The following is a 24,461-nucleotide window of genomic DNA, read 5'->3' as shown; positions in this document are numbered from 1 at the left end:
ATTTTGTTTGGGTGGATACTGGCCTCTGCTGACTTCCTGTGGTTGGCTCCTCTCAGCTTTCTCATGAGACTCCAGCTTTTACGGCTTGAATGTGTGAAGTCCATTTGTTCCATCAGCTTTTGCCATCTTTGTCTTCTCGTTCATCGTCCAATAGGTCGGTAAGAGCCTGGGCAGTGCCCTCATCTTCTGTTCTGTTAAATTCTTCCAGTAGGTTGCTGCATTCTTCAGACCAGCATGGGATGTGGTATTTTCTGGCCGCAGTGAATATACCGAAATGAAACTCAGTGAAGTTATTAAGTTATTGAGTATCATTATTACTTACAGATTTTCACGTTAAATGTTGATAGTGTCCCCCCCCCCCCCCCTGTTGTTGAATACACAATTCAATTCGTCTAATCATGCTTTCGCTGCACCCCAGAAGAAAACGTCAGGTGGTGTTAGGTCAGGCGATCGTGGAGGCCGAAGTCCCTGTGAAATTATACGATCACCAAAAACATCAGCACGACTGTCACTTTGTATGGGAAAAGTTATAATTTTTTCCTTACAGCTGTGTGGGCCGTTTCGACACTAACATCGATTTCCTGCGCGAGTTTTCTTACTGACTTGTTGCGGACTCATGGACATTTTATCGGAAATATCGAGGAGTTTATCCTCATCAAAACGCTAGGACGACCACTTCTCGGTGCATCTGTCACTGAACCCATACTTCGAAATTTGTTAATCTAATCTCGCACAGTATCGCAATGTGAGAGTGTTGTCTCCGGGAAAACTGAATTAAATGTTTGACGAACTGAAACTGTGTATTTACCGCCAGCTTTGAACACTTGTTCGACTAAAAACACACGTTCTGCAAAGGTCCTCATTTTACAGTGACAAAAACGAAAACAACGGACAAAGGAAATACACTTAAACGTTCACGTCAACACGTAACGACACACACCAACGATACTACTGCCGCTGTCTGAGATAAACGAAACAGTGGAATGTTGAGAGAGTCTACTTGAAGGGAAGTAACACAGGCAAGCGAACAATCATTCGGCACGCGCGGCTAACAATCATACGGCACTGCGAAGAGACTTTTTGAACAACCCGTATTTCAGCAAGACAATGCCCGTCCTCGCACAGCGAGTGTTTTCATTGCTTGTCTTCGTATTTCCAAAACCGTATCTTCGCCAGTAAGGTGCTGTGCAGGACGTTAGTGTAAAATATCCGCGCATATACCTTTCCGAAACTGCTTCGTTCGTAGGAATAAGCTGTGGAAGCTTCGGTAACCGATCCCAAACGTGATTTTTCTGCACGACAATACAAGGCCACACTGTGCTGTCTTAACAGGGAGAAAACTAGAGGAAAATCATTGGGCAAATTTGGAATGTCCTCCTTATAGTTCAGATTCATCACACTGCTACGAGCAACGTTTGGACCGCTGAAAGAACAACTTGGGAGACACCTATTTGATGAAAACACAGCAGTAGAATTCGTGTGCTAGTGGCTGTTCACATGTCCCTCCTCATTCTTCGAGGATGGCATCCAAAAGTTGGCAGTTCTATATGAAAAATATGAAGCAAAGTCAAGACACACTAAAAAATGAACTGAATGTATTTTTGATTTGGTTGATTTTATAAAATTTACAAAAAACAGTTCCGTTTCACATCTGTTCTCGCCTCATAGAAATGCTATACAGCGTTTCATATCAAACACCTATCGAAATCATTCTTCTCGTCTTAGGTGGTTTTTATCAGGAATACTAAGAGGGGATTCATCAACAGAAATACCATCTTTTCAAATTTTTGTAATAATTGTTACAGATTCGTCAGTATAGTTGGCAGTTCACAGACTAATTTGCATCACTATATATTCACAATTTCCTGCTCTAGCTTCCTGATCACATGGTTTTATTACATTCCATATTATTTCTATACTCCCACTACGAGTCGTCTGCCCGTTATTGCGCTATGAAGAAATTGTAGAGACGGAAGAAGTAATCTCGGTGACTACCGATTCACTAGTCACTGAATAAATATTTTTCTTCGCACACGACAAGCAGTAACGAAACAAAATACCGAAACAACATAGATGTAAGTAACTAAAAAATATAACGCACTAATGAAAGACACCTGACGAGATTACATCTACATCTACGTGATTACTGTGCTACTCACAATAAAGTGCCTGGCAGAGGGTTCAATGAACCACCTTCAAGCTGTCTCTCTATTGTTCCACTCTCGAACGGCGCGCGGGAAAAAAGAGCACTTAAATTTTTCTGTACGAGCCCTGATTTCTCTTATTTTATCATGATGATCATTTCTCCCTGGGTAGGTTGGTGCCAACAGAATGTTTTCGCAATCGGAGGAGAAAAATGGTGATTTAAAATTTCATGATAAGATCCCGTCGCAACGAAAAACACCTTTGTTTTAATGATTGCCACTCCAATTCACGTATCATGTCTGTGGCACTAACTCCCTATTTCGCGATTATACAAAACGAGCTGCCCTTCTTTGTACTTTTTGGATGTCATCCGTCAGCCCCACCTGATGCGGATCCCACACTGCACACCAATACTCCAGAATAGGACGGACAAGCGTGGTGTAAGCAGTCTCTTTAGTGGACCTGTTGCACCTTCTAAGTGTTCTGCCAATGAATCGCATTACACGCCGGACAAAGAAACACGCAATAACAAGGCAGACAATAAAGTCTACCGATAGGGTGACATCTGTCGGACGGCAGATACCACTGAGCATTGGCACATGTAGGATGGTAGGGAGCGAGGCCTCCTTACTAGATCCGTTGATAAAATACTGATATATCGATACGTATCAAAAAAGATTCGACGTATGTCGGCGGCACTTCTTCCCTGATATATCGATATCAAACTAGTAATATCGAATGCAGGTATTTTTATTTTATATTATACTTTTTCAGATTTGAAGTCGTTCCTTTGAAAATGTAGTAAAACGTGATTTTATTTTGACTGTGTGAAGGAATTCGTACTACTTTTTGACCTTTCATCATGTCGAATCTGTCTCTTTGTCTGTGTGAAGAAACTACGAGTGTTGTCCAGAAAGTAAGTTACGATCGGTCGCGAAATGGAAACGACTATGAGCATTGCCACATGTAGGATGGTAGGGAGCGAGGCCTCCTTACTAGATCCGTTGATAAAATACTGATATATCGATACGTTTCAAAAAAGCTTCGACGTATGTCGGCGGCACTTCTTCCCTGATATATCGATATCAAACTAGTAATATCGAATGAAGATATTTTTATTTTATATTATACTTTTTTTCAGATTTGAAGTCATTCCTTTGAAAATGTAGTAAAACGTGATTTTATTTTGACTGTGTGAAGGAATTCGTACTACGTTTTGACCTTTCATCATGTCGAATCTGTCTCTTCGTCTGTGTGAAGAAACTACGAGGATTGTCCAGAAAGTAAGTTACGATCGGTCGCGAAATGGAAACGAATATGAAAATCCGATAAAGCTTTGCAAAGATGTGTTGGGCAGTGTCTCTAGTATGACTCTAGGTAGAGTTATGTCGCTCTTTTCATTCCTGAGCTCTTAGTGAGCGCGTAAAGATGTTACAGAAAATAGTGTCTCCCGCTAAGTGCGAGGGCCTGGTGAGAATTTTCCCCTGAAGCTATGCAACCAACATTACATAACTGTCGTGCGGTTTTTTCTTCAAGACAATTCTCAGCCTCATTCTGCAGGGGCAATGAAGATGTTCCTGCATCGTTTCAATTGGAAATGTTTGGTTACCGACAATACAGCCCGTAATTGTCTCCCACTGACTTTCATCTCTGCTCAAACGAACCGCTGGCTATGAAGACAACATTTTGGCACAGACAGCGAGCTTTAGGCCAGCGTAGAGAATTGGCGGAAAGCACTAGCGGCTGCCTTCTATGATGAGGGTATTGGAAAGTTGGCACAACGCTATGACGAATGTCTGAGTCAGAACGGCGACTACGTAGAGAAGTAGCTGAAAGGTGTAGCTAACTGTTACAAATGAAACATTTCTGATTTTCACTGTGATTTTCATTTCGCGATCAATCGTAACTTACTTTCTGGACAGCCCTCGTATATGCGGTACAAAAGAAGAACTATTACACTGGTGTGAATGGAATAAGAAGATTTTCGATGTGAAGAAATGGCACGCCAGTTGCGTTAATAAACAATTGTTACGCAAGTAGTGTGCTATTTCTTCACACTGGCATGCTTCAAAAACAAATGCTGAAAATGATGAACAAAAATCTAGGACAAGATTGGTCCTTACGGTGGGCGGACACGTGTGAGGGATAATTCTGACGTAATCGGCGCTCGGCGCTACCAACAGAAACTGGAACGTTTAGCTTCACCACGCAATTTTGACACTACAGCTGCTAGGTCGCTGGTGTTGGCAGAAATGAACAAAAGGAAGTCGACAAGTGTTCCGCACAAATACGATATGTGACGAAACCGCATTGTTAGCAAAGCGGTTATCGCCAACTGTGAACGTACATTCTTGCTCTAAGGGGGACAGGCAGGCTGCTAACTTGTTCATGCACAGATTATCTAATGAAAAATCAGTACTTAAGTCTACAGCTGTAAAACCGACATTATACACTGAAGAGCTCTAAACAAACTGGTATAACTGCCTAATATCGTATATGGCCCCCGCGATCACGCACAAGCGCCGAAACACGACGTGGCATGGACTAGACTAATATCTGAAGTAGTGCTGGAGGGAACTAACACCATGAATCCTGCAGGGGTGTCCATAATTCCGTAAGAGTACGAAGGGATGGAGATCTCTTCTAAACATCACGTTGAAGGCATCCCAGATATATTCAATAATGTTCATGTCTGGGGAGTTTGGTGTCCAGCGGAAGAGTTTAAACTCTGAAGAGTTGGCTCAAATGGCTCTGAGAACTATGGGACTCAACTGCTGAGGTCATTAGTCCCCTAGAACTTAGAACTAGTTAACCCTAACTAACCTAAGGACATCACAAACATCCATGCCCGAGGCAGGAGTCGAACCTGCGACCGTAGCCGTCTTGCAGTTCCAGACTGCAGCGCCTTTACCCGCACGGCCACTTCGGCCGGCCTCTGAAGAGTGTTCCTGGAGCTACTGTGTAGCAATTCTAGACGTATGGGGTATCGCATTGTCCTGCTGGAATTGCCCAAGTCCGTCAGAATGCACAATGGACGTGAATGGATGCAGGTGATCAGACAGGATGCTTACATACGTGTCACCTGTCAGAGTCATATCTAGACGTATCAGGGGTCCATATCCCTACACCTGCACACGCCCCACACCATTACAGAGCCTCTACCAGTTTGAAGAGTCCCCTGCTGACATGCGGGGTCCATTGATTCATGAGGTGTTCTCCATACTCCTACACTGGATCCGCTCGATACAACTTGAAACGAGACTCGTCCGACCAGGCAACATGTTTCCAGTCATCAACAGTCCAACGTCGGCGTTGACGGGCCTAGGCGGGGCTACTCGAGTGGGCCTTCGAGTCCGAAAGCCCATATCGATGATGTTTCGTTGAATGGTTCGTATGCTGACACTTGTTGATAGGCCAGCTCTGAAATCTGCAGTAGTTTGTGGAAGGCTTGCACTTCAGTTACGTGGAACGATTCTCTTCAGTCGTCGTTGGTCCCGTTCTTACATGATCTTTTTCCGGCCGCAGCGATGTCGGAGATTTGATGTTTTACCGGATTCCTGACATTCACGGTACACTCGTGAAATGGTCGTACGGGAAAATTCCCACTTCATCGCTACCTCGCGGATTCTATGTCCCATCGCTCGTGCGATGACTAACACCACGTTCAAACTCATTTAAATCTTGGTAACCTATCATTGTAGCAACAGTAACCGATCTAACAACTGCGCCAGACACTTGTTGTCTTATATAGGCGTTGCCAACCGCAGTGCCGTGTTCTGCCGGTTTACATATCTGTTTTTTTGGATACACATGCCTATATCAGTTTCTTTTGCGCTTGAGTGTATTTCTAATGTTCAGCTGATATATTTATAGGCAGGTACGTCGACATTTTTCCTTCCAAATCAACACTTCTTCTTGATATGTCAAGAGCCTATAATGATATTTTTTCGATGTATCGGATTCCCGATATTTTTAAAACTATCAACAATCCTAATTCTTACGCTTCGCAGGCATTTTTCTGTGCTGCCTACTGTAATATGGGCTGTCAATGTCAGCAGTTCAGTATCCTGAGTATTGTAGCCCTAATTTTTTGTTAGTTGTTATGAACTGATGGAACTACATTCGTCAGGTCATAACTATGGGTTCTTCAATTGTTCCGAGAGATGGCTGATCGGAACAACAACATTTGAAACATTAATTTACTTTTTTACAAGAATGATAATAAGAATTACTTAACGTTATATAATTTATTGTCACGGGAGTATGTCGAATAACTGTCTTAGAAAAGTAACGCATCACTTGATGCACACAATTACAAACTCTTCTCTTGAAGTACAAGTTCAACATTCACAAAAGTACAGTTCCATCAGAGATTTTAATAGCACTGGTGTCCTAAGTAAATAATGTTGACTGCTTCATCAGATATCTTGAAATGGGGCACAACGAGTCCATGCTCAGCTCTGTAACGACCTCCGTGCGGTGGCTCTGCCGTGCTGGGAGAAAGGGCGTATCTTCAGGAGTGCTTTCCGTTCGTCGTTGCGGATTGCAGTGAGACATGGCTAATGTCTGTGGCATCGATACGCGATTTTTGGATTATACTACATCAGTGTTATATGTTACCAGTACCAGTCGCTCGCTTGCAAACTGTGATAACGAAAACTGAGTGTGGATGCAATGTACATCTCTGAAATTTGATATAACTTTGTACATTACTTGCACAGAAGATATTGTAAAAGACAGCACTACTGGTTTACAATCTTATCTCTAATGCTACCTTAGAGCAACATGACGCAATGGATGAGTTACTAATTCGCGCATTGCAAGCTGACACTCAGTGCAGTAGCTGACAATAGCGACTGGAAATGAGAAATGCCTTTACAGACGCTTCCATCAGCCACCGCACTGAGTGTCAGCTTGGATTACGCGAATAATACACTCCTGGAAATTGAAATAAGAACACCGTGAATTCATTGTCCCAGGAAGGGGAAACTTTATTGACACATTCCTGGGGTCAGATACATCACATGATCACACTGACAGAACCACAGGCACATAGACACAGGCAACAGAGCATGCACAATGTCGGCACTAGTACAGTGTATATCCACCTTTCGCAGCAATGCAGGCTGCTATTCTCCCATGGAGACGATCGTAGAGATGCTGGATGTAGTCCTGTGGAACGGCTTGCCATGCCATTTCCACCTGGCGCTCAGTTGGACCAGCGTTCGTGCTGGACGTGCAGACCGCCTGAGACGACGCTTCATCGAGTCCCAAACATGCTCAATGGGGGACAGATCCGGAGATCTTGCTGGCCAGGGTAGTTGACTTACACCTTCTAGAGCACGTTGGGTGGCACGGGATACATGCGGACGTGCATTGTCCTGTTGGAACAGCAAGTTCCTTTGCCGGTCTAGGAATGGTAGAACGATGGGTTCGATGACGGTTTGGATGTACCGTGCACTATTCAGTGTCCCCTCGACGATCGCCAGTGGTGTACGGCCAGTGTAGGAGATCGCTCCCCACACCATGATGCCGGGTGTTGGCCCTGTGTGCCTCGGTCGTATGCAGTCCTGATTGTGGCGCTCACCTGCACGGCGCCAAACACGCATACGACCATCATTGGCACCAAGGCAGAAGCGACTCTCATCGCTGAAGACGACACGTCTCCATTCGTCCCTCCATTCACGCCTGTCGCGACACCACTGGAGGCGGGCTGCACGATGTTGGGGCGTGAGCGGAAGACGGCCTAACGGTGTGCGGGACCGTAGCCCAGCTTCATGGAGACGGTTGCGAATGGTCCTCGCCGATACCCCAGGAGCAACAGTGTCCCTAATTTGCTGGGAAGTGGCGGTGCGGTCCCCTACGGCACTGCGTAGGATCCTACGGTCTTGGCGTGCATCCGTGCGTCGCTGCGGTCCGGTCCCGTTCGACGGGCACGTGCACCTTCCGCCGACCACTGGCGACAACATCGATGTACTGTGGAGACCTCACGCCCCACGTGTTGAGCAATTCGGCGGTACGTCCACCCGGCCTACCGCATGCCCACTATACGCCCTCCCTCAAAGTCCGTCAACTGCACATACGGTTCACGTCCACGCTGTCGCGGCATGCTACCAGTGTTAAAGACTGCGAAGGAGCTCCGTCTCCGTATGCCACGGCAAACTGGCTGACACTGACGGCGGCGGTGCACAAATGCTGCGCAGCTAGCGCCATTCGACGGCCAACACCGCGGTTCCTGGTGTGTCCGCTGTGCCGTGCGTGTGATCATTGCTTGTACAGCCCTCTCGCAGTGTCCGGAGCAAGTATGGTGGGTCTGACACACCGGTGTCAATGTGTTCTTTTTTCCATTTCCAGGAGTGTACTTGTGCTTCATTCGGGAAAAGCTGAGTTGATCTCTGCATCCAGCTGTCTAGATTTTGGTTTTCCGCCGTTACGTAAATCATTAGGTTGGTGCATAAGTTTGTAACGTTTTTGTTCTGCGTGTTGGTATTCCGGTTGCTATGAATTTGTTTATCAGGTATCATTTTTATTTGTAGTTCACTGTTGCTATCTCAGTTTACACATTGCCGTTTTGTCATTTGGAGATAGTGAGTGGATCTGCGGACGTTAGAATGTGGAGTGCCAAGGGGAGAAATTGTAACGTTTCCGGCATATTCCTCTGTCTGAGTTCAGTAGAGGGGTGACAGCAGCGGAGACAGCCAGAAAGATTTGGGCCGTGTATGGGGATAATGCTACTGAACAGAGCATAGTAAGAAAACGGTTTCCTCGATCAAAGGGGGTTCCCTTTGACATTAGTGACCCTCCCGTTCAGGAAGACTTTCGGAATTTGATGAAGATCGTTTAAACGCGTTAATCCGCAATGATCCGCGTCATTGTACTCGAGGACTGGCAAATGTGATGAGCTGTGATTATTCCACCATCTTGCGACATTTGCATACAATGGGGAAGGTTAAAAAATAGAGTGCACGGGTATCGCATGCTCTAAAAGCCAAATCACAAAAATCAGAGGGGGCGCCATATGTGCATCTCTGTTTGCTCCTCGTCAATTGGCTTGTGAACAACATCGACCTTCCCTATCCTGCATGGTTACTGGTGACGAGAAATGGTGTCTTTATGTTAACATAAGGAAAAGAACAGCAACTGTCCGTACATAAACCTGCGCGCATCCACGAAAGATAATGTCATGCATCTCGTGAAACAACGACGGTGTGGTGTACTACGAACTGCCTCTCTGAGGTGTAACTATCACTACTGACGTATTGTCAGCAACTGAGACCTCTTGCAGCCGCAGTCCAAGAACGACGAGCAGGAGAACTGCGTCAAGTGATGCTGCTCCACGGCAACACCCACCTGCGTTCTGCTAGACTGACAAAAAACCCTGTACAGGAGCTAGGTTGTAAAGTCATTCCGCACCCACCGTATTCACCTAATCACGCGCCCTCAAATTTTCATTTTTTCCGCTCTCTATCGGACAACCTTCAACGAAATTCCTTTCTGGGTGTAAATGCGCTCCGAACATGGCTCGACGAGTTCTACGTTTCAAAACTAGGTGATTCCTACAGTCGCTGAAACGAGAAGTTATCCCAGCGTTGGCAGACTGTTGTAAATAGTGAAGGAGAATATATTATTGATGACTAAATTCTGTGTTACATATTTATCAAAATTATTGAAAAACGCTACGAACTTAAGCACCAACTTAATAGTTAAATATAATTTCCAGATTAGCCAGCCGGTGTGGCCGAGCGTTTCTAGGCGCTACAGTCTGGAACCGCGCGACCGCTACGGTCGCAGGTTCGAATCCTGCCCCGGGCATGGATGTGAGTGATGTCCTTAGGTTAGTTAGGTTTAAGTAGTTCTAAGTTCTAGGGGACTGATGACCTCAGATTTTAAGTCCCATAGTGCTCAGAGCCAGAGCCATAAGTTCCAGATTTTTCTTTTGAAAATGACGTGGTCGGGTTCTTTCCACATTCGTGACTAATCCGAGCCTTTGTTCCGTTTCTAATGTTTTCTTTCAAATATTAGCTTTCAATTAATTTAGTAACAGTTGTCTCTAGCAGCTTCTTCGGTACCAGACAACCCAGAAACTTGGAAAGTCTGTAGCATTGATCAGCTAGTCATTATAAACACGGAAAGCGCGTCTTTGTGACTAACTTCATATAGATGTTGTGCACTCGAATAGCTGTCAAAGACCCCTGAATGTCGTAAATCTGATCTCCACATGCTATTTGACAAAAAAAGTAATTTTCTCGTAAGACTTAGCGCAAGCATCACGTTGTTATATGTTTTCCCAATACCGCATGGTGGTACTGAATCGGAATCCAATTAGTAAACGCTTCATCTCTCGTTCAATTCATAATAGAAATGAGTATCTCTCGCTCTTTGAAATGACACTTGCTAGCCGCAGAGAACCGTTAAAACCTTAATTGCTTTTTAGCAAATTAAACACCATGCAATTTCGTAAATTATTACATCGCTGCCTTTACAAACGTATTCACTCTCTCTGAAATTTACGCCAAACCATCGATGTTCAAATCGACCGCAATATCCTATCGGAAGGCTAACAACATAAGCAAACGAAATCAAAAGTTTTATCTCAGCACAGAACAGTAAAAAAGATTTTATGATCGCACTGTACATATTAACAAACACGGTATACTGAATTTAACTATACAACTTGATACAACTATTAATTATATGTGCAACGCTCGGTTTATAAATCGCATCAGCTGCACAAGCCACGTCGTCATACCAGCGTGTCTGAAAGATATGGATGTGTAATGTGACTTTCCCCACTTCAAAAACGCCTCTGTGCTATGCATACATGCACATAGGCTTAAATACACAGACGGGAAAAATTAATGTAGAGTTATCCTGGAATACATTTGTCTACGTAACATATTTAAGTGATTAAAATCGCGAGATCACAGGCCACTGTAAGCGCGAAATACGCCATTGCAAACATGAAATGCTGGAAAAACGTGCATAGATTGTGTTTTACAGGTTCCGGATGTCAGTTTGTGGAATGGAGTTCCATGCCTGTTGGACTACGTCGGTCAGTATAGGAATGGTTAGTGCTGCTTGTGGATTACGATGCAGTTGTCGTCCGATGATGTTCCACATATGCTCGAATGCTGGCAAATCTGTTGATCGAACAGGCCAAGGCAACATGTCGATAATCCTTCGAACATGTCGGGTTACAACAGCGGTATGTGGGCAAGTGTTATCCTGTACAAAAACACCCCCTGGAATTTTGTTCAAATGGTTCAAATGGCTCTGAGCACTATGGGACTTAACATCTGAGGTCATCAGTCCCCTAGAACTACTTAAACGTAATTAACCTAAGGACATCACACACATTCATGCCCGAGGCAGGATTCGAACCTGCGACCGTAGCGGTCGCGCGGTTCCAGGCTGAAGCGCTTAGAACCGCTCGGCCACTCCGGCTGACAACTGTTCTTGAAGTAATCGATTTGCAAGAGTTCGTTGTGACACTGTGCTTCCAACTGCTGCTCAAACAGCAGCTGCAGCTGCAGTACTATGCGCTACAGCCGCACGCCGAACGCAATGGTCTTCCCTCTAGTAGGCAGTGCCACATGGCCGTCCGGAGCCGGGTCTTACTGCGACCATACATTCTCGCGTCCATCGTTGCCAGCAGTCAAGTACAGTTGTCACATTCCTGCCACGTCTATCTGCAATATTGCAGAAGAAATATCCAGCTTCTCGTAGATCTGTGATGTAACCTCTTTCAGACTCACTGAGGTGTTGACAATGGAGACTTTGTCGCCTTAAGGGGACACAGTGGCGAGGGAACTCCCATAAGGAATCAATTCAAAAACGAGTAAACGTCAGGTACACTTTCTGAAGTAACTAATGGAGATAAAGACCTGAAACTTTTACAGTGTACAGCTGAAACATCATTCTCAAATCACATAAATAATGGTTAATGTATTTTATATATTTCATGAGTAATCATTTTTTTGTTCTATAAGACAAAAAATTAAAACTTTTCTAAACACCTTGGAGATTGTAAATCTGTTCATTTTATCACTACTGGTCTATTTTTTATCTAATTAATCGTCGTTGTATTACCGAGAGATACTGTAAGTCTGATGTCTGTAGCAGTCATAGTTTTTGAGAAAAGTGTACCAGAAGGTCAAAAAATGTAGTTTTGAGAAAAATGGTATTAAAGTTTACATGCAAGAAAGTAATGTACAATGTCATACAGACACACTTTTAAAACATTCCAGGGCTATACTGTGGCTCAGCTTCTTGATCTCTATTTTCTTTTCTTCTTTTCTTTGATCTTCTGGCTATCCTGGCCTCCTTGGTACCATTTCCTGCAGAATTATCAGCATAACGGATACGGTCCATGTCAATCTTTTTCAGTCCCCTTTCAGTATTGATACCATCCTTTGTTCCCAAGAGTCTTAATACATCAGTCTTCTTTGACACACCAGCATTGAAGCACATCACTGCATCATGAACACCAAATTTTAGTGTTTCTTTTCTAACGAAAACAGTTTTTGGTAGCCTTGTCCAAATGACAGAATACAAACTTTCATTTGGGTTTTGAGTTTTTCCATCGAGACACTTTTTTCAAGAGCTCTTGTTGGCTAAGGTCTCTGAAAATGAGTTTCACAGCTAGCAGGATTTTTTCTGGAATTGAATGTTTGTGCTTGTAGCTGGAAGATGTAGCTGAGTTGTTGAATTTGCACCAGCTGTCAGGTCCCCGTGGGCAAAGGTTATGTTGTGGTTCCTTATCTGTTGAAATTTTATGAAAGAAAATAACCCAGATGGCTCTCCTCATTGCTTCTACATTGTTGCAGTTATTTCTAATGGCCATACCATAATAAGTCTGGATCCTGTCTATTTCAGCTTTTGTCAGGCCCCCTTTACCACCTAACTTTTTTTCCTTACATGTCTTTAGAAGTCGAGATCCCATTCTTTTCTGTATACGTCCTATATATTCCAGTTTATTAATTTTGACTCTAAGCCCATAAGGTTTATCTTCTACCACTTTCTGATAGGCCGTACTGTCCCCCTCCCCAAGATAGTCTGTATAGAGGATACCTCTTGACTGTACAGACCTTTTGAAAATGTTAGCAACACCAGCCACTTCCATGCCTCCACTAGAACCATCATAGTCCTTTTTGCACACATGTTGTATAGTGGGATTTTTGCTACAGATGTTACAGAACTTAGTAATAATTTCAATATCCAGAACCTTCCCAGTATCAAAAGAATATCCTGACACAATGCCATTTAGGGATGTATGCCCACGTTTCTGCCAACTGCCATCAAAACCAGCAGAAATTTGCCTTGGGTCAGATTTCGTATCATTCAACTGAACTGCTTCTTTGGCTGCTTTCAACATTGTAGATTCACTTATCTCAGCTACAACTGCACCAATAGTCTTGTTGTAAACATCAAACTTTCTTGGAGGTGGAGGAATGTTCATCACTGCACAAAGAACAGCACCTGCACTTCGCCCTTTTCCAATAGATCTAAGTGCATACACTAATCTTATATTGTTTTCATACAATCTGCTTCTTGTGACGTGGGATGACATTGTATTGGCAGTACAGCTACATTCCAAACATGTCAAAACTAAATTACAAACAATTCCCTTGGTTTTCACCACATCTTCGTGCAAAGTAACATTTCCACCACAGTTTTTGCAACTTTTGTGTTTTTCGATAAATTCACGTAGTAACCTCATGGAGATCAGAATGTTTATGTCAGTAACAAAAGAAACACTGTTCACACCACATATTGCATTGTCACGCATTTGAGAGGCACTTGCAAACCGGCAGCACCTAGAACCTTCTTGCTTGAAGCACTGACACTCGCACTGACTTCACTTTCAATATTATTTTCTGCCCTCTGTTCAAAACTAGCAGTTTCGTGGTTTATTTTTACATATTGATTTCCACGAAACTTAGGCTTATATACAAACTTCCTTATTCTACCCATTGTGTTATCACGTTTCACAAAATCATTACATTTGTATCACCAAAACGTAAACAACTACGATGAAGAAGCTGACAAACGATAATCGACAATGCAGACAGGCTGGCAAACATCAGAATAACAATTCTCTCTTGCAACCCAAATAAAGAGTATTTATATCCGTGGAACATAAATGATTGTTGTACTATAGTCAATGTTGACTACTGCGCAAGACAGCAAAAATGAACGTGGCGCTAGTTACCATGCTTCACGAATAAATTAATAACTCCGAATCTAATAATCAGATTTGTATGAAACAAACGGCATTTTGTAGCCAAATAATTGGAGCATAGATTAAGACTAAAAAAATCGATTTTTTGAACCTGTTCGCGACTGTGTCCCCTTAAAGGCATTCTAGACTAACATCAGCTCACCACGTCCTACGGCTGATCCCGGCGGAGGTTCGAGTCCTCCCTCGGGCATGGGTGTGTGTATGTTTGTCCTTAGGATAACTTAGGTTAAGTTGTGTGTAAGCTTAGGGACTGATGACCTTAGCAGTTAAGTCCCATAAGATAAAAAAAAAAAAAAAGCTCACCACGTCCAGTCTCAAAGGTAACTATCGCTCACGAAAGTTGCACCGTGTATTTAAAGCAAACCTGATTTACATCTTCATACTGGCATATACTAGCGCCACTCTTAAGCGAATGACGCGAAATTTTGATGGACGTTATGTCGGACAACTTCTTCTTGGTTGTGGAATATTTTTTCCGTCGATGTATAACCGCCTACTTCTCATTTAAACGTTCAAAACTTTGAACTACCAGCAATATCAACCGTGAATCTTCATGGTTTCGATTGTTCCCTTTAATTACAACACACGAGCAACATACAGTTCAGTTCGTGGTTCAAGGGACCTCAGGAAAAATTCTAATAAAACTGAGTTCGACGTAGCAAAAGTTTGACTGGTCAAGGTAGAATCAGGAAATAGTTGAAGTAAGGATCTCACAAGAATAATGTTAAAAATAGTACTATAGTTTCAATAACTACCTATTTCTTTACAAAGGTTAGTGGAACGTAAGATGTAGAATTCAAATTAAAAGGAAGTTTCTTTTTTAACAGTGTTATTAATTTAATTTTTTAATTTATTTTAGCATTTCAAACGGAAGACACATAGTAATTTCCGAAAATACACAAAGAAACGTTAATTTTATTTTGAAAATAAATCAGTGACGCTTTTCTGCTTTAGTGACAACCAGACTGCTTGGTGAAACACATTTCCTTCGCCGTCTACTTCCGTTGTAAGATACATGCGCAACATTTTCAATGACAGCTTTATCTCTTTTGGAACAACATGCGAAATCGGCTATGCTTCTTCTTCTTCTTCTTCTTCTTCTTCGTCATCGTCCTACTTCTTATTTTCTGGACTAGACAAACTTTCAAGGTCAATAAGGGAACTGCAGACTTCTACAAGATCGGCAAAATGGATGAAATCATCAAATGCCACAGGCTCTCCTAAGTCAAAAATCACAGCCTCTGGTATCGTGGAAACCAGGGCCCTTTTCTCTACCCTCTCGTTGTTCCGGCTGAATCTGTAGCTCCGTGATGAATTCGCATTTCCTGAAACTGTTCATAATCATCGTCGGGGTAACACTTTTCCATCAGACATAGTCATCGCTGTCAAAATTTTATCTTGAGTCTCTCCAGTGTAATCCAACATCAGAGAAACAACTTACTTGCGCAAAAGTTTTAAAATTTTTAATTATTTCCTGGTGAGTCGGTTGTAGTTTCGAAGTGGTATTTCCCGAGGAAACACAAAGTTTCACATTATCTAGAGACGGTAATTATTGTGAACTGCACTATTGTCCAGAAAATAGCAGAATTTTTCGCTTCTGTTCTTTATGTCTTTGTCTACGCTCAACGGCCACATTAAACAATTTTGTTGTAATAGAAGCTTTCTTGTGGAACGGTGAAGCACAAAAATGATACCCTTGAAATATCTAGGATTAGCAGCCTTAGCTATCAAAATAGGTTTTAGTTTCTGAGAGCTGGCAACGTTTACTGCAAGTAACAGCTATACGCTTGAGATTTGTCGTCTTTAAAAGTCAGTGCTCTGTCGTCTGTCGGAAACATCTGAAAAACTGCCGTTTCGTCAGTATTGAGGACATCGTATGTGTTATAATTTGCTAGAACGCTTCCGAGTTCATTTTTTCCATACCGAATAAGCTATGTTATTAACATTATTAACATTCGCTCTTTCACCGCGAATCTTCTTAAAAATGATGCGTCTTGTTTTTAAAAAATAAAAAAACGAAGTTGATGTGCCACCCGCACTATGCTCAGACTAACAGAGAATTACTTGACTTTTCTTTCTGCATATAACCTCCGACAAAAACGTTTCGTTTTCCACGTTGACTCTATCTCAGTAAAAGCTGCGCGATCTCACCTTTGCTGGATTCGCATCCTGCCTCCGTGTGATAAGTTTTCATCAATACAATATTTCTACTTCAGGATTGGCATCTGCATGTATGACAGAATCCTGAAAATTTTTATTTCTTTGAAGTAGCTTTCAAAATTTATTTCTATCGTATAATATGTTACGCATTGTTGAGTAAACAGAGGACTAACGTAAAGACTGAAAGATACAAATAGTACAGAAACAACTGGCGAAACAGTTCAAATTGCTGAGTCTTAGATAACAGTTAACTTCGAAATTACAGTGTGTTTTCGGGCGGTCTATCATTGCAAATACTCCGATCTATCGATTGTACCAAAAAGTTTGTGAATTCTTCGGTTTATCGAGGTTTTTCCTAGGAACGGGGCAACTAGTTCGATTTATTTAAATTCGAATTAACAAGAATAGACCGTATCAACAACAGTTCAAGTTTACAGCAATGCAATAGGGTTCAGTATTTTTTACTTTTTCTATGTTCTGCCAAACCCATTGAGATTAACCCTACGGTTAACCTACCCGCTCCTCATCTCCCACCCTCCCCCACCCCCAACCCGGTGGATCCCACGCCATCAACTCAATGAGTCACAGTAGCGAGATTAATCGAGGGCTTGTTGCACAGTTTGGGATACTGGCAGGAGGAAAGCTGGTGGTACGTAATTTCCCATGACCAAATTTTGATGATTAAACTATCTTCAACACTACCATTCTACCTAACCACCTATTATGTGTCACGATTTTTTACGCATTTGCTTTGCACCTGTCGACGCTGTGCCGTATTGTTGCAGATGGACGCAACCACGTGCCCTGCTGCATCCGACAAGGAGTGCCCGACATTTGCCAAGACGTGTGCCGAGGGGAGTACACAGTTATCACGGACAACATCAAGACGCACTTCTCCTGCTCCGCCTACACCGAGGAGACGCTGGCATGCATCGTCGACGGTGTCGGTCAGTATTGCAATGGTATATTGTCTCCATCCACATAGTCCTCTCCCCTCACTCAGTCCATCTGCTCCTCCCCCTCTCTGTTCATCTGCCCCTGCCCTCCGCTGTCCATCTGCTCCTTACCTCTATCCATTCCCTCCTTCCCACTCCACGTCCACCTCCTTTACCCCTCTCACTGCCCGTCTCCTTCTCCTCCTCACTCTAGCTTCTCGTCCTTCTTCTCTGTACCTCCTCCACCTCTCACTCTCTGTCGATCCCCTCCTGCCCCTCTCTTTTTCTATCTGCTACACCCTCTCCCCTCCATCTGTCCATTTCCTCCACCTGTTACTCTCTGTCCATCTGCTATCCCCCCTTTCTTTGTCCACCTGCTCTTCTCCTTTCCCTCTGCCTATCTGCTCCTCCCCTTTTCTGTCCGTCCCATCCTCCCTCTCTCTATCGATCTCCTTCTCTTTCCTTTTTTGTCCATTTCTCCCTCTAAGACCATCTTCACCTGCCCCCTCTATTTCCTCCTCACCTCGTCTAAGTTCATCTCCTTCTCCCCATTCTTTGTCCATCTCCTCCTTCCCCTCTCTCTATTCTCCCCCCCTCTCTCTCACTCCACCTCCTCCTTCTCCCTCTCTCTATCTGTCCAGTTCCTCCTCCCCTGTTTCTCTGTCCATCCCCTCCTCTCCCTCTCTGTCCCTCACCTTTCATTTCCTTTCTCTGTCTATTTCACTCTCCCCTCTATATCCCACTGTCCTCTTCCCTTTCTTTGTCCCCTTCCTCTCTCTGTCCCTCTCATTCTCCCCCACGCCTATGTCCATCTCCTCCTTCCTCTTCCCTGTCTGTCCATCTCTTCCTCCCCATTCTCCCTCCACGTTATCACCCCTATCCCAATACGAGGCTGCTGGTTCTTACCTACATGGGATTTCTTTCCAGATAGGAAGTAACGTGTATACAAAATGTGGCTGAAATCGACTCAAGCGTTTAGGAGGAGCTTTTTACTCGCCAATAAGCCCACATACTGCACATGTCACATATATATTTCACATATATTTAACATATTTGACACTAATTTTTATACATACTTCGCCTCTGACTCCAGCTAATTTCGCTCTGCGGTCTCGTTTCGAAGCAGCTCGGTGTTTATGACGTCATATCTCCAGAATTACGTGTCGTACAATGATATAATTTTGCTGATAAATTCAGTGGTACTTGTAGTGTCTGCAAAGTGCGTCGGGAATACACTTAGTAGTAAAAAGGTAACGAATCAAAATTTTGAGCTTTATGTGGCAGTTGAGTATCGAAAATGTAGTAAGCGATGAACTTTTTTCCGTTCATCAATTTGTGGGCGTCGTCTGAGAGAAAAAGTTTCTTAAAGATTTGAAATTCTGTTTAAAGTCAGTTGCAAGTCGCTAAGTGCTCTCATTCTTGTACTGGATGAATAAAGCCTGGATGTTCACGAGTCGTGAGCTACACTTCTTTCTCACCCCCCACCCTTTTGAGACAGTAAGTGATATGTGTACCAACATTGTTTAAAATCTATCCAGTGGTTTATGTGGAGGTGTGGAATGTTCTTACATCCACACACACATACATACACATTCTTAGCACGATATTGTTGGAACATTCTCACCGCTTCTTGTCATTATCTTCGTCCTATATCAACAAAGGGCTGTACGCCACGCGTGGAGTTTTTGACATTACTTTATTAACTGAAGCACAATAAATAAATTATTTTACTAGCTGCTCAAAGCGGTAATGTGACATTCTTCAAAAAAGTTTCATTCGCAAAAATCTTTCATCGCCAGTAGCAGTTCATTTATGGTAGCAGTCCAGGTAGCGAAAAAGTCTAAAGCAGCGTCCACACCGGCCGCATCGTACATAACCAACAACGAACGAATTCCGTGTAGTGTCGATACATCGAAGGAAATGGTTCGTTCGTGCGCGCCCTGTTTGCACAGTGTTTCTCGTTTATCATTTTTATTACAAGCGCACGCACGCACGCACGCACACACACACACACACACACACACACACACACACACACACACACACACACACACACACAGACATACATACACACGGATAGATCACTGATATCACAAAAACATCCCAAAACATAACATCAAGTAAACAAATGCTCATTTTCTAGAGGAGGAAAGCTGTAAAACAGAAAAAAAGCATACGTAGGCAAAGAAATGCTCTACTGAAACTGGGCGAGATAAACAAATACAAGTTACCAATGTGGTGTCACCGCGCGCCCTAACTTAAATCCAAAGCAGTTGCCACTACTGCCGCTTGGTGACCCAATGTTTCTTTCCCTTTCACTTGCACTTCTCGTGCAAAAGCGATTGCACTCACTCACACATACAGATGCCGAGTCGTAAAGTTGAATCGTACTTCGCAAGACATAAGTGAGTACTAGGATTTGCGCACGTAGAACAGTAATTTAACAATTACAGGAATTCGAGACTATTTCACTAATTATTCTAAAGCGGGATTACAACCATCATTCCGGGACGGCCCCGCAGAATTGGGGACAGTTGGCCACCTTAGGTTTAATAATTTAGTTCGGGTACACTACAGCATTAAGACTATACCATAAAAATATACATAATACCATTTATTAGATGCAGCCATTACACATTATTAATAACCATAAGTCATCACCACCATGTTACGCAATGTGAATCACCTGGAACCAGCCAGCCACCAGTCAATCTAATTGTTTCTCGAGCATAATTGTTTCTCGAGCATCATGTGCTCACTGTGTTGTCCGTACTCTGTAGTTGTAGCTAAGCTTGAACATTCCTTCCCTTCCCCACGGGCGCCAACGACTCCAAGCAAATCTGCACGTATCCGAAACTTGGCCTATAACTCGATCATTTCAGAAGTCTTAAGTTTTCATTGAAATTCACAACCGGTTAAACGAAAACTTTTACGAAAAGAAACGCCATTGAAACCCAAAAATCTGACCAACCCAAGCTATTATAATTTTGTTTACAGCTGATATCTTAAAAAAGGCTGTTGTTAACTTGAAATAATAATTGGTAAATCAGCAGTAATTAATAAGCGACTCGATAATTGCTAACTTGTATTTAACACATGAATGAAAATGCATAAAATATTGATTCAGAATGCACAGTACAATATGATTACACAGAATTAATAAAATCTTGCCATACATAAACAAATAAATCACTTGATACAGTAACATAAAGCCAGATCACTTACTTTACAGGAGGAGACATTTAATATCGTTACTCCCTTTGTAACACTTTCTTTAAATCTCTCATTACACATCAGCCATCTTAATTGGCACAGCCTTCTTTCTTAACCAGTATTACTAGGCAAATATTAATAAAATTTAGTACACGTTCAAGAATTAGGTGCTCAGTATTTATGAAGACACAGAGTAAATGAAACTGAAAATTAAAAATATACAGTTTGATTCTTGGCATCTGGAGCACAGAAGCATTTAAACAATTACTCTTCCCGCACTCCATTTGTGAATGGGAAAAAGACATAATAACTGGTACGCATCATTTCCTGTGTATTTCACAGTGGTTTGCAGCGTATGGATGCAGAATATTTTTGACCAAGCCAAGTGCTTTTCTGCGGTTTTCAGCTACTGAATTAGACGTTTGGCTACTTGTAATTATTATGCTGTTATTTTGAAATGATTACGGTCAGTTCTTAGCGAGTTAAAAATATATAACAATGTTCACTTACCGTTCTTCATCTTTTCGAAAGCTGAAAAAGCTTATGTCATTGCATATTTGCATTACAATTTGAATCACTCCTGCAGCGGCCTTTTTTCTTTGTGACAGATCATTACATCCAAGGGCGCCCATGCGGTAGTTTGAAGGGTGGGAGGGGGCGTGGGGCTAGATCTGGAAGTGTGGAGTATTTTTAATATCTTGGAAGACGAAAGGCGAATTGTACGTAGCCTTAAAAAAAGTTCCAGATGTGACTTAAAAGAAAAACACCTGACTACATTTTTTCCTTTGCCTGCGAGCTATGGGAAGTGCCCCCACCCCCAGCGGTAAAGCTTAAATTATTAACACGTATTTCTAATTTTTGCCGTACATCAAACAACTGTTAACTTGTAGGTAAGCCCAGCAGCTGAATCACATAAGTAATAAAACGAAAAAAAAGCGTATCCGCCTTTGTCCTCAAACACAACAGTGGTATTGTATGTTAACCGGGGACCTAGAAACGACGGAGAGACTCCGTCCCCGCTGCAGCCGCAGTGGTCCACAACCCCACGACGACTACCGCAGTCCACTTCACCCCTCCGCCGCCCCACACCGAACCCAGGGTTATTGTGCGGTTCGGCCCCCTGTGGAACCTCCAGGGAACGTCTCGCACAAGACGAGTGTAACCCCTATGTTTGCGTGGTAGAGTAACGGTAGTGTACGCGTACGTGGAGAACTTGTTTGCGGAGCACTCGCCGACATAGTGTAACTGAGGCGGAATAAGGGGAACCAGCCCGCATTCGCCGAGGCAGATGGAAAACCGCCTAAAAACCATCCACAGACTGGCCGGTTCACTGGACCTCGACACAAATCCGCCGGGCGGATTCGTGCCGGGGACCAGGCGCTCCTTTCCTCCCGGAAAGCCGTGCGTTAGACCGCGCGGCCAACCGGGCGGGCAACACGACAGTTACAACTCTGTTTCAATATGACAGGCTTCGCACCTGTGCACTAAATTTTGGCGCATGTATTGCAGCCGACTTTCCCTTCTATACCTACTCTCTATTCTGCAACAACACGCTGGCGACCAGCCGCGGTGTAGTCCTCTTCGTTCCGGCCGTTAATGTTGACCTTTTCAGAGATCGCGCCCACTCCCTCTCCGTGGAATTGCGCCTCAGTTGCTACGAGCGTCGTTCTTCTAGTGTCCACTAAGCAAAATTCGTTGCCGATACCTCTATTCCACCTGAATTCTATGTGTCAACAACAGTTCTCACCAACAGGTTAGACACGGGGATGATCGTAACCTCGAACTGCGCACAAAGTATTGTAAATCTTTCAGAATATTCTAGAAAAACCAGACTTCACTCTAGTTTCGTACAAACTATATCAAAGAGAAATTAAAAAAAAAACTTCCCGTTGATCTGACTTCCGTCTTTTCCAATAATTCCGAAATGTAGCACATTATTTATGTAACAATATAAAAATAGCTAATGGATGAAATGATGAGAAAACTCAAAATCTGGAACAGTTTGTACTTGGATGCGTTTCTACGCCACTATCAACTATATTGTTCCGTGACGTATTATTAAAAATTTACGAGATAAACTTAAGGAATTGTGTTTTTAGGTCGTCCACTGAGTACAATTTGAAGTCTTCATATAGCGAATCAGTTTCTCCAATCAGCCACGCCTCAAGCAATATGCGAGCATCGCATATAATGATCTATGTCTCCGGCACTGGCAACAGCAACGATAACATTCTTTCAACAATAACAATACAATCAAGGTCGTCAGCAATATGGGAAAGGGGCAATAGGGGCACAACCATCACAACCTGGAATCTACAGTACACGCTATTTATTCCTTAGAGAATACTTATGCACATCTAGAAATGATTGTCTATTATTCCTTGGTCGAAGATTTAGCAATATCGGCATAACATGGACGACCACAAAGAGAAATATTATGGCTTTAGCAATTACCGTATAATTTACGTTTGCTTGGCACACTGTTCACAGAAAATTACAGTTTCTTTCGGTGCAGCTGCGTTTCTGCGCTGACGTAGGCCCAAGGCAGAGACAGTCTTTAGCAGAACAGTGCTGAAACATGGCCTCCAGTCTTTTTCCTGTCAATTCCACCTACCCGATATTGCTGGGTACAAAACCACACTATTCAGTTTTGCAGGGCAGATCACTGGACTGTCTGCGGAAGAACGCAGTCGTATTATACAGTAGGAGTGCGTGTTTCATTCGCAGCAAAGACTTTGTGGAAAATCGTCAGTCGTTTGAACGGTATTTCTGAAATGTTAATACACACGATTTTATCCGACTTACTGATCGTACTATGAAAGACATCGTCATTTTGTACGAAAATTTTAATTAAGACGGTATATGTTTTCAGGAAAAATCCACAATTTAAAACTTGCTGTAAACAGTTCATTGCAATTTTATAGATTTTTTCGCTTTTTTCAAGAGCGTAATCTGTTGTTTTTCACGCTTTACGCAGCCGCTTACAAAGGCTCCTCAGGTGGCTTCTTGGCCAGAGCTCATCGTGCCCTCTGGCGACTACAAAATGTGCTCCTTATCTTCGTTAATCCATTTTGAAGGTTTGCAAGTGGGCTCGAAACAATTACTTCAAAAAAAGAAATTCTCCTGTTTGGCTGCACAACAGTATATGCCCACTCTGAGAAGACATCCTACGATGTGACTGATGGGAGTAGCTGCGTCGTTTGAGATCGAATACCAGTAACTGATATGGACTCCTTTCTGATTGCTAGCCACTTTAGACAGCAGACAAAACTGTGTGGCAATAAATGAAATTCCAAAATGAACTTCACATTACATTTAAACGATCACCAATTTAACTTACCACTTCTGCTCCCGTAATGTAGATTCACATCGTAGTGTTGCCGGCTAGTTAACATCAACATCGGCCAGAAATCAGTTAATACCGGTCAGTGCCATTCGATTTTAACCGCTTCAAGTTAATTTGTCAGATCAGTAACCTGAGAGTCTTAATCACAGCGCGCACATAAAACGCACACAGCAAACAATTCACACTTTAGAAAACCATGTGGGGCCTACACTATGTTTCGTAGTATGATTTAGTGACATACAGTACGGGAAATTTGGTTACCCCCAACAACTGACTACACCTCGTAGTCAGCTTGACTCATTATGTAGAAGACGACAATAATAGAAGTCGGGATGCCACAGAATAGCGGTTTTTGTTTGTTGAGCTCGCAGTACAACAGAGCTCAATACCAGTGAATGTAAAATGACTCACATAGGAACGA

The 24,461-nt window shown here is 42.9% G+C and overlaps 1 protein-coding gene across 3 annotated transcripts in view; it reads left to right on the top strand.

Annotated features, from left to right (window-relative positions):
- LOC124595771 (Ig-like and fibronectin type-III domain-containing protein 1) overlaps positions 1-24,461 on the top strand; it is a 1,092,366-nt gene that overhangs the window by 967,500 nt on the left and 100,405 nt on the right. For all 3 annotated transcript variants that reach the window (XM_047134656.1, XM_047134654.1, XM_047134655.1), the window contains one exon: positions 17,332-17,493. In XM_047134656.1, the coding sequence (XP_046990612.1) occupies positions 17,332-17,493 (162 nt within the window). The remainder of the gene's footprint in view (positions 1-17,331; positions 17,494-24,461) is intronic.

This window comes from Schistocerca americana, chromosome 2 (assembly GCF_021461395.2).
Source record: "Schistocerca americana isolate TAMUIC-IGC-003095 chromosome 2, iqSchAmer2.1, whole genome shotgun sequence".
NCBI classification, from domain to species: domain Eukaryota; kingdom Metazoa; phylum Arthropoda; class Insecta; order Orthoptera; family Acrididae; genus Schistocerca; species Schistocerca americana.
The sequence above is the reverse complement of the archived record's forward strand: the minus strand, read 5'-3'. Positions and strand labels throughout refer to the sequence as shown.